This window comes from Lepidochelys olivacea (assembly GCF_965140295.1).
Source record: "Lepidochelys olivacea isolate rLepOli2 genome assembly, chromosome: 15".
In the NCBI taxonomy this organism is placed as follows: domain Eukaryota; kingdom Metazoa; phylum Chordata; order Testudines; family Cheloniidae; genus Lepidochelys; species Lepidochelys olivacea.
In genome coordinates this window covers 17910286-17922297 of record NC_140425.1, presented here as the reverse complement: position 1 = coordinate 17922297, position 12012 = coordinate 17910286, and the positions used below count along the sequence as shown (strand labels likewise).

Genomic DNA, 12012 nt, shown 5'->3' with positions numbered 1-12012 from the left:
GGCCCGGGTCCCTCCCTCTCCACTCCCATCCTCTAGGGCACTAGTGAGGCACCCAGTTCAGGGGCAAGAAACCATGCCCTGAACCCCCAACTCCCCCAAGAAGAGAAAGCGCGAGACCCATCATAGTAGTGCCGGCAATTTGTCACAGTGGACGGTATGTAGAGGAACCCAACTGAGCAGTGTCCTGGGTTGCACCTGGCTATCTAATTAATCCTAAAATAAGAGATCATCATCAAAGGCTGCAGTTGGAGTTGAATGGGAAAATATACTCTCCATGTGTATGTATAGCACATGGGGTGAGAAGCATGAGTAGAAAAGTTCCCACACTGAGAAAATAGCTAATAGGCTACACAAACATTTGAACAGTTGAAAGCAAAGTGACTTACATGGGAGCTGATTTTAAAAAGACCTGTGAGGCACCATTCAATAGTCAAACTATCAGATTGTATTCTTGTGTTTGCACAACACACTGCTCCTGACTGGGACCTCGGATTGCTAGTGCAACAAACAAATGAAATGCAGCAACCAAAAGATTCTGGTGCCTAAACCATTCCTGTGCGAACATGGCTTTCCCGTTGCAGAAAGCAGGAGGGAGAACTTGTCCCATAGTCCTGCTTTAGTGGATCATTTTTTCGCTCTTATTTACAAACCAAGAATGTCCAGAGGCCAGTGGGACGGGTTCACTGTTTGTGTCTAGTCTCCCACAGCTCCCACATGGGATTCTGTGGTTTATTTTCTGAAACCCCTGCCAGCAATCACTCTGGGAGAGCAGCACGAACTCCACCAGCTCAGGCAGGGCATTCCAACTCCACACCCACACAACCACATGTAGTCGATAAAAGCAAAAGCATAATAAGTCATTCCCAACATTTCAGGAAACGGCACAAAAAGCAGCTGAGCAGTACAGCTGGAGCCAGGAGGGACCCAGGTCCTCGGGCTTCTCAGTTTGGTGCAGCCAAGTGCTCAGCAGCCAGGCAGGAAGGGAAGGGTGCGACCATCAATGCGCTTTTGCACCCCCTTGTGGCTAGCATAGGGTCAACACTACAGTGTCAGAGGAAGCCGCTCAAGCTCAGACAGCAGCACCAGCTGTACATAGATGATGCTTTGCGGGTGGAAGGAGGAAAGAGATTACTGCATAGGGACAAAAGAACAGCTCATAATGAAAAGGGGAGTGAAAGCCCCAAGCTCGCTGAATCAGAAATTAGAGATGGAAAGATCTTGGAGGTTCCCATAGCCTTTCCCTCTGCCAGTGTGGGATTGTTCCCTACAGCGTCCAGGCCAGCTGAGTTTTAAACACCCCAGCCCCCACCTATGTCCCTATGGATGCTGCTCCACAATCTGTGATTCCACCTTTGGAAAACATCTGATACATCAGCCACAATTTCTCTTTGTTTAATTTCATGCCTGGCAAGTTCTACCAAACCCGTTCACCCCACAACTATTCTCCTCCCTCCTTGGTGAAAGGGGTCACTCCCTTTCAGTTACTTGTGCACGGTTTCACTTCCTCTCCGTATCCCCTGGCTAGCATTTGGCCATGCTTTCCTCAGTCAGCCAGTTCCTGCTCTCCCTTAATCATTGTCATTGCTCTTCTCTGAACTCCCTCCAATTTGTTGACATCGTTCTGGCATGGAGGTATCCAGAAATGAACAGAGTCTCACAGGTTAGCTTTGGGAGTGAGAGGCCCTGATTATCCCTGAGAAGGGGCAAGATGGGATCTAGTTTTGAATGACAGAAAGTCCAACTAGAAGCAATTCAGAGGCTGCAGACACAATCTCTCACACATTCCTAACAAGCTGGAACCTAGCAACCTGGACTTTACACCCCAAAAGTACAGATCTTCCCCACTTGAGCAGTGGTAATAGTATGTCCTTTAGTCTGTCTATAGCCTAGCTACTAGAGGGTGACATGACGCACAAATGCAACTTGTCAGTATACGATACCATCCACTATTTTATTTTTTGTTTAATTTAAATGCGTGGGGCAGAGCAGCCTTGGAATAACAGTAATCCATGTACTAACAGGGTGGGTACGTACATTTTGGGACCCTATTCCCCACTGCAGCCATGCAGCATATCATGCTCGATCACAGATATGCAGCACATTCTCCATGAAGACAAACGGTGTGAACCGCTCTACAGCCCAGGGACATTGCACAACTCACCATACAAGAGGAATGTGTGACAGAAAACAGACGTCTTTTTTCCTACGCTTCAAGGCTAACCACACTGCAGATACAGACACACACAAACCTGCTCACATGAGAATTATTCCATGTACCAAGAAACTTCCTGCCAACACACACACAATACTTAGCAGATTTTCTCCATTTAGTATGTATTCAAAACACCTCTTGTATTTGGTCTGTAAGTATTGAATAATTATTCGTTGTGGTTTTCCTGTACACCACCTTTTGCTGCTACAATAACTCAATCACCAGGCCTAGTGAAGCAATACAGTTCAAGAGGACACTGGCTTCTGCTCGTTAACCCTTTAGCACCAAGACCTAGGATTTCCTTTTCTCAAAGGGCTTGAGATAACATGATGCGACAGAAATCTCAGCTCCTGGGGCAGAATGTTTGCAAAGTACAGGTGTTGACCATGCGAGCATCCCCGCTACTTGCATACTGGAGCTCAGATAAGAGCAACACAAATGCATTAACTGGAGGGACTGACATATGAGGAAAGACAAGATTCCCCTGATACCATGACTTGGCTAAGTGGGATCTACACTGGGAGACATGAAAACTGACTACAAAATGTAGAAACATTAAGGACAGAGAGGAATTATCTAGGCTTTGAGTCAGCAAAGCACTAAGCACATGCTTAAATGCGTTGCTGAACTGGCATGGTACTCGTGGAATCACTAGGTGCAACAGAATGAAGGTAAGTAAAGGAGAATTTAGCCTAATGAAAATTGTGAGCATGTCCCCAGGAAAGCAGCGGAAGCCCCGCTGCTTGGAATATTTAAAATGAAACTGGGCAAAGCAGTAAGAAATATATGGTAGGGTACAATCATGCACTGTCGGGGGGCGGCAGGGAGATTAGCTGGCTGAATATGCCTTTTGTCTGATTTATAGGATTTCCAAATATTTAAAAATACAATCCATTAGGCGACTAAAGAAGAAGTTGGACGACAAAAACTATCCAGAACATAGTGAACGGATACATTTGCTTTTCTCTCTGGAACATTTTCTCAGCCTTTTCAGCTTGGCAATTCCTTATTCAAGATCAAAAAATTGTGTGATCCCTTTACATTTACCATAAGAGTACAGCAGAACGTCAGAGTTACAAGCAACTCGGAAATGGAGGTTGTTCGTAACTCCAACGTTTGTGACTCTGAACAAAATATTCTGGTTGTTCTTTCAAAAGTTTACAACTGAAAATTGACTTACTACAGCTTTGAAACTTTACCAGGCAGAAGAAAAATGCTACTTTCCCTTTTTTTTTTTTTAAGCAGTTTACGTTTAACACAGCACTGTACTTTGTTTGCGTTGTTGAGTCTCTGCTCCTGGCTGATGGTGTACATCCAGTTCCAAATGAGGTGTGTAGTTAACTGGACAGTCTGTAACTCTGGTGTTCAGAACTCAGAGGTTCTACTGTAACTAACAGGATCCGTGCTAACCCTAGCTAATGTATTTGTGCATGCATTTCGAGAGGTTGACAGTGTGAAAAGCGGGGAGAGCGAGATTTGCTTTGCTTTAGATTGTAACAACACTTCCAATGTCTCGCAACCCCGCACTGCCTCTTGTGACCCACCCGTTCAGAAACGCTGCTCTAGACCACCTACAGGACCTAAACAAGGCTTGGATCCTGCTTTATTGACTTCGGTGAGGGCAGGATCAGGCCCTAAACATGCTCTTCAGCATCTAAAAGTCTGGACAATGTCCCTGTAATTCTCCTCCACAGCATCTACAAGCCCCAGCAGCATGCCCTGGAAGCCTCCCGCTACATATCTGACACGTGCACAAGTGGCTGAGTGGTTTGTGGAAGTTGGCAGGAGAAAATCCAGTCAGAAAATTCTTACTTCTCCTTTTCATAAACTGCTGGGCTGTACTTGTACGACTCAGCACGTGCCCCAACGGCTCAACCCCTTCTCTGCCCTCCCTGCAGGCCACTTTATCCATTTGTAGCATGAATAACTGACGAGTTGAAATAAGAACGGCAGCATCATTCCATTCGACAGGATCTGTGCCCAGATTTCAAGCAGCTTGGACCAGTATGATCAAGCCACCTGTACACGGACCTCATTTTGCTACCCCTGCTTCAGAAGTCATGCAAGAAAACATCAGATGCCACTACAGTAAGTCTTGCATGGGCCAGGCTTTCCCTGCCCAGAATAGACCATCTGTGCATGGCAGGGGGCCCCCGCAATAAAACTGTATGGACAGATGCATGACAGAAGGCGATCCAGGCAAGGGCTGAACCTCTTGACACACTGTAGCCCCCACCCTATTCCAGCCCCTGACACAGCCGTGCTTAGCACTGAACTGTTGTCTGCTTTGGGAGGCTATGCAGCAATCTGCCTTTTTAGTTGAACCAAAGAAAATCACAGCATACACACCACAGCTGACAGAGATGTGAGGTGCAAATCTTCCACCCCTCTGCTACCTCCGGCCAAGCTACACAGACGGTAGAAAACCAATAAGCAAAGAGGTGCTGCTTTCAGACCATTTCCAGCGTTTACCTCAGGACTCTGATCAATTCATTGCTCCCGTTCCAGCAGCTTGTTCTTGGAAGCCAAGGAAGTGGAGCCAAGTGTGAGAATTAATAGGTTGGAACAGATGTCAATAGAGTCGGAGTCTAAGTTAAGCAACCGTGTATCAGGGACAAACTAACCCACACACCGATGAAAAACTGTAAAACTCTGGCCAAAAAAAAAAACAAAAAAACCCACCATTTACCAAACTGCAAATAAAACCCCATCTTCAGCAAAAAAAAAAAAAATAAAAATAAAAATCTTCCAACATATTTGAAATGAAAAACTAACACACCGTGTGTCTGAATACAACCCTGTATTGCCAACCATTCAAGAAATCATGAGTGGGGCCCTACATAATCATGAGATTATTTTTTTAAATCTCTCCTGATTTTTTAAGCCAAAGAGATGTAGGGTTCTGTTTACCTGTCTTGTGGTTTCTGCACCTGGGACTCGGGCCACATTTTGAAGCTTTCCTCCACTAACATTAGGGCTAGAAACTCTTTTTTTCTTAATGAAAGCTCAGTGTCTCACAAAATCATGTGACCCCACTAGGAGCTGGAGCTCTCAGAAAAACACCAATTCATCATGAGAGTTGGCGACACTGAAAGATGCATATGAACAGGTCCCAGTCCTGCAAGCTGTTCGGACATGGGTTTCAACAGGACTCTGCACAGGCAAGAATCTGCCCACAAGAAGCTGCTTGCAGGATTGGAGGCCTTAGCATTTATACTGCCCTTTTCACAAACATCAGCTAATCCATGTTCACAACACCAGAGTGAAGTGAATAGTTTTATCCCCATTTTACAGACAGGGACACTTATTCGCGCTTGATTGTGAGGGAGTCAGTGACAATGTCACCTACACTTCTGATCTCTGAGGGTTTTCTTTACACCTTATTTCCATTTTAAGTTTCCAGCCATCCTGATTTCAGATAATAGCTTGAAAACGTGAAAACTAAAGATTCAAGAACCAGAAAGTAAATGAAAACCCAACCCAATAATGCATTATTTTCAAATGCATTTCAAATCTCATGATTTTCAGGCCAATCATTACTTTGGGGAGAACTGATTCATTACACTGAATATAACAATTCCTGATGCCAAGACTTATGTTCAAACCACCCCTCTACACACATTCAGGTGCTGTCTTTTGTACAGCATCCTTCATACACACTTTACCCAAATATATACTTTTAATGATCAGTACAGACCCATTTCCAAGAGTCACCCTTTGATTGTGGCAGTGGAAGGAAAGGGACAGAGCTGGATGTGAAGGCACAAACTGTATTTTCAACCACGTTAAGAGAACTGGATCCACTAGCTAATCCATACTTCCACTCCCAAACAACTCAGCAATTTCATGTGGGTGAGAGAGAAACTGTAAGAACAGGTTCTCACCCTCCCAGTTTAAAAAGGACATTGCCCACATTAACAGACTTTTAAACACACCACCATCACTTCAAAGAGCACTGGGCTACACAACAGCCTTGAGTCATCAGAAGCCAACCTCCAGGGACACAACAAGGAACCACCCCAAACAAAGTCAGAGAGGCAGGTTCAGAGGGAGCCTGCCAATCCGCTCCACTCAGCCAGGTGCTCAGTTTCACCTGCATTCCACCCACAGTGAGCCCTCAGGCTTTGGCAGAGAGTCTCCATCAGCTGCACTTGTGCTTCTTGGCTCACTGCTCAACACATTCTTTATACAAATTGCTTCATTTCTCGTGTAGGAATGTTTACACCAGAGATCTTCCCTTCTGCACAAGGGCTTGTGTCTCATTAGCCGTGTCACCACCTCTACCTGATCTCCCTTCCGGTGAGAAGGCAATACCTTCTATCTAGATACTTACAGGATAGCTCATCATCCAAGATTGCCCCCCCCAAGTACTTATGGATTTACCTTCATAACACCCCGCTGCAGGAAAGTAGTGGTACCTCCATTTCACAGTTGGCAAAATGAGGGAGATTAAATGACTTAAATCAAGGTAACGTAGGAAAGTGCATCAAGGCTGGAAATTGAACTTTGATCTCCTGAGTCCCAGTTCACTGCCTTAACCCACCATCCTTCCTCTCAAACGATTTGATCCCACGCCCATTGAAGTTAATGGCTTCAGTGGCACAGGCTCAGGCCCAAACTTAGCAATTAACAGGAGGTTCCTTGGAAAGCACTCATATCCTCTCCAAGAAAGGAAGTCTACTGTGATTTATTAGCAGTATTATGGTAGCACCTAGGGACTCCATTCATGGATCTAGGCCCCATTATGCTAGGCACTGTATAACCACCAACTACTTCCCTGACCAGTGTCCTAAGATAGCACGGGTCTAAACCAAATATAGTACAATATCCTCTGAAATCATTCTGTTTGATTTCTCAGACCTAGATTAGATCAGTTGTATGATGCACCTGACACTGGCATTAAGATAACATTTTATATAAGATTTTTATTGAATGATACCATACTTGTAATGTGATTTCTTATTGCCTTCTCTGAAGACTGTTATTCTATGAGGGTATTTATAGAATTGGCTTTTGTATTAAATTTGAGGAGCCAGTATAGTGGCATAAAAGTACAGCCTGGGTACATTTTTTTTATCATCTGCCACCATGTGTGATTCTATCTTAAACGGGTCAGCACTGTAAATGAAAACCTGTTCTGGAAGGATTTAACCTGGTTAAATAAGGATATTAACTGACTGATACATATTTAGATGTTTACCCTCATTTCAGCAGATTGCTTTGTTTTCACAGCTTGGTTTCACTCCACCACTCATGAGTAATGCAGCTGGCACAAACTCATAATTAAGCGTGCTCTTCCACCCAAGGCCCATGCTATATTCTCCATATAAACACAGGGATATATATGCAAGTATCTGTGTATATATGAGGCCAGGCCAGCTTTTCTACAGCGGAAAACCACTCTCTGCTGCAGAGTGACATGTTGAAATATAAAATGTGGTCTAGTAGATAGAACATTAGCCTGGGAGTCAGGGAACCTGTGTTCTACTACTCACCTCCTGTGTAATGCTGGGCAAGTCACTTCACTTCCCCATACCTATTTGCCTTCCCACCCTTTGTCTGACTTACCTATTTAGACTGTAAGCTCTCTGGAGCATGGACTATATCGAACTATTTTTATGCAGCATGATAGGGGCTTCTACACACTATAATCATAACTAATTAATCATCATCATCCCTGCCTTACTTTTTTCACTGGGAGTGAGCAGAAAAGAGGCTTACACAGAAATGTTCCCTTTAAAAAAAACAAAAAAACAGAAATCTACACACATTTTTATAATTGATCTCTCCAAGCTAAGATTCGCAATTCTCTTGCTGATTTTCAGCTTGATCCGGCTTTACTACAATTGCAGAACTTGTATGTTTCAAGATAAGGGCGAGGGAGAGGGGGAAACAAGCCTCAAAATAAAACGGAAGGGGAAAATGTTGGTGATACACTTCAGGTTTGGAAAAAACACATTTACCAAGCTTCCATCACCACACTATCACTGGATTTATTTTATTTCCCCACCCTTTCAAACGATCATCAGCTACAAGAAATGCACAAGAGCTTTTTAACAGTGCTTGACTGTGCTACATAAAAAATTTTTTTTTTTTTTTGCAAGGACTAGGTAACTCCTGGGTTGCCGTCCAACAAGTTGCATTTTTATGGAGCACAAGGCTGTACAGTGTTACAGGATCCCTCAACAGGCAGAAAGCTATAGGGTGTGTGGGTCTGTCTAGTGAATTAGAATCCCGTTGGGACAGGAAGGACTAATCAAGAGGGAACATCCAAAATGCAACTGGCAGGAGGATGAAGGGTGGGAATAGGGGCATTAATGCTGACAGAATCTTTAGTAGCATCCCCATGTGTTAACTGTCTCCTCCTACTGCCTACCTGGGTCCTCATGGAATACAGTTTAGCTCCATCCACTGCAGACAGGCAGGCCCTGCCTCTATCTCCCATCAAAGGTTGTCCATGATGGTGGGTGTTCAAGCACACACCGGAGGACCCTGCTGCTCGCTCCCTACCCAAGAAGTCATGCTTACTGGAGAGCAAATGCCTCTTCCTATAAAACCACCGTAATCCTCCCAAAGACCAAATAGAGAACCAAAAACCTGCTGATGTCATCTGATTACATCACCCTCCCTTTCCCCGCACGTCTCCCAAGAGCGAATGGAAGCCGATGTCCCCAGCGTGCCCATTTCTGCGGCTGGAGACGAGGATCAAGAGGAATAACAAGGGGGGGGGAGGGTTGTGCATAGACGGGGTGTGGGGAAGGGGTTTGACAGGGGGACGTGCTCCGAATACTGCAATGTCTGCTTCGGATCCCGAGCGCCCCGCTGCATCCCAGCCCGCTCCGCACGCCCAGGGGGACGGGGGCTAACGGTCTATTGCACGGGATGCAGCCAAAGAAGAAACAAACCCAGCGATCCCGGGCTAGACAGGTAGCGCCCCCGCCCCCCGCTCGCTGCATGGGCGGGCCAGGGGGAACCCCACGGCTGATCGCCCACCCCCCACCGCAGCAATGCGGCCGGGCCGGGGTCGCTCCTGCCAGCCCCGGGGCAGGGTGTCTGGGGGCGGGAGGCAGGGGAGGACCAAGCCCCACCTACCTGTTTTTCTTCTGCAAGGCGATCCGTGTTCGCGCCGCAGCAGAGGAGGAGGAGGAGGAGGCGGCGGCGGCGCCCATCGGGGAACCCGGCAGAGGGGGAGAAAGCGAGAAGACACGGCGTGAGCCAGGGAGGCAGAGCCCAGCCCCGGAGCCCCCGGTCCCCACGCAGCCCCCCAAGACCCCGCTCACCTGGGTTGACCAGCTTGCTCTTGTACCTCAGGCCGGTGCTCATCCTGCGCGGGGGGCGGCGGCGGCGGGTGCTCACGGCGCCGGCTTTGCAGAGACAGCGGCTCGCCGGGCGCCCCGCAGCCAAGAGCGCTCTCCGCGTGCGCGTGTCAGCTCGCGCCGCTGCATGGCTGAGCTGGGCTGGCCCCCGGGAGCGCTCGTGCCGCCCGGCCCGGCCCAGCCCGCAGCCAATCAGCGCCCGCGCTCGGCCCTTCCGCCGGCCCCCCCCCCCCCCGCAGCCTGCAGGGCCTGGGCGGCGGCTGCCCCCACCCACGCGTTAAAAACCCATCCCGCAGCCAACCCTCTCCCTCCAGCAGAGAGGCATCCCCCTACCCGCCCCACCCCCCCGTGCACAAGCCGCCGCAGCAGCCCCTGGGGGTGGGTTTCTCCAAGGTGCACAATGGATGCTCGTTGCAAATAAGATTTAAATCATCACCCACCCTACCAAGGGGGAGATGCAAAGGGATTTTTAAACTTGGACCCGACCTCTACTATTAGTGGGACTATCCCAATATTATTCTATATGCAACTCTACCCTCTCCTTCCCCCCCCCCTCCCAAAACTGTGTCCTGATTTTTCATACTTGCGCTCTGGGCACCCTCCTTCTGGTAGGCCTGTTAAATATCAGAGGGGAAGGGTGGAGGAGTTACACCCCACTTTCATGCAACCAGCCCCACCCATACCCCCACCTTTTCCTGGACACAGGACATTTGCTTCTTAGCACAGGGAAGGTTATTTTACTTTAAAATAAAAAGAGTGTTAGCTGAAATGATAGATGTTTGACTGCTCCCTACAGTGGAACTACTAAAATTTAAGGGTCAGTGGAATCATTGGTGAATTAACATAAAAGGGAGCCAACTATTTCCAACTTCTGTGAGTTTTCCCAGGCTGGTTTAAAAAGCATCCAAAGACTGCAGTTGGAACATCAAGTCTCCACCATAAGTTATCCTCACTAAGGACCGTTACTAGGTTTCTTCAATTGCCAACAATTAATACAGTTAGGTCATTTGAGACCTCTATACCCTTGCAGATGTTACAATTTAACAGTGTTTTACTGTGCAAGGGATGCACATGGAAAAACACATTAGGTAAGGAAGAAAAGTAGACCCATTAATTTACAAGACAGTAACCTCTTTAAGGCAAACTATGGTAATGGGCACAGTATAAGAATCAATTTAGAAAAGAAAGACTATTCTTTTACCACACAAGGGTTTCCTGGTTGCTTTATGATATACCTTTAACAGAGCTTAACTTTTCCCAGATTCTACAGCTGTGCAACCTTAGAGAAAGGGCTAACACAATCCAATGGCTGGAAGTGAAAGCTAGACAAATTCAGACCATAAATGAAGCATAACTTTTTAACCATGAGAATAATTAACTATTGAAACAACTTACCAAGGGTAAGGGTGGATTCTCTATCACTGCCAAATTTTTAAATCTAGAGTGGATGTTTTTCTGAAAGACATGCTCTAAGAATTATTTTGGGTAAATTCTATGGCTCGTATTACAGACTTGATCAGTGGTTCCGAACCTGCAGCCCGAGGGCTGCTTGCAGCCCAATCAGCACACAGCTGTGGCCCATGTGACAACTTCCAGGCCATACAGGTAGTACAGACGCTCTCCGACTTACACAGTCGTTCCCTTCGGGAAAGCCTTGCGTAACTCAAATTTTGCACAAGTCAGAAATGTATACTCAAACATTGCACAAAAAAACACCCACCTCCTATTTCTAGCTTACGGAACTTTTTCCGTAAGTGCGAATTTGCGTAAGTCGGGTCTTGCGTAACCCGTGGAGCGTCTGTATATACATTATGTGGATGCGGCCCAGATAACACAGAGAGCTGCATATGCAGCCCACAATGGTAAATATGTTGAGAACCACTGGACTAGATGATCACAATGGGTGCTTCTGGCCTTAGAACCTATGGATCTATGAAAGTATTGCCTTCATGAGGATTTTTTCACATTTAAAGTTTTTAATTGACCCCTTCATTTTGTAAAACTTTTATATTATGCAGAGACCCAGTCAGGTCAAAGCCCTATTGTGCTACACACAGTAGAGACGTAAGTAAAGACAAAGAACCTACTCCAAAGAACCTACAGTCTTGTAAATTCATTCATTTAGCAAGGTGAGTAGAAAGCACATGTGTAATCACAGATTAATTATCTTGTTGCTGGAACCTTAACTTTTGTATTTCCTGACTGTGATTTTAACTGTGCTACCTTACCATTACAGTAATGCAGCCTTTGAAGTGTAATGTTAATGACTGGAAAAGGAAGTGTTAGTACCAACATGAAAATTGTGTTCAATATCATTGATCCTGCAAATACTTACACTCATGCTTAACTTTATGTACATGACTACTCTCACTAAAGTCACTGGGACACATCTGCATAAAGTTATGTACAGGTGTAAGTATTTGCAGGATCAGAGTCTATGACATGCAGTACAGTTGTCAATAACCCATTGCAAGAAACAGTTGT

General features: G+C 46.1%; 1 protein-coding gene across 1 annotated transcript in view; it reads right to left on the bottom strand.

Annotated features, from left to right (window-relative positions):
* SEPTIN5 (septin 5) overlaps positions 1-8615 on the bottom strand; it is a 67982-nt gene extending 59367 nt beyond the window's left edge. The window contains exon 1 of the mRNA XM_084648828.1: positions 8589-8615. Within this exon, the coding sequence (XP_084504954.1) occupies positions 8589-8600 (12 nt within the window). The 5' untranslated portion in view covers positions 8601-8615. The remainder of the gene's footprint in view (positions 1-8588) is intronic.
* Between the last annotated feature and the right edge of the window lie 3397 nt (positions 8616-12012).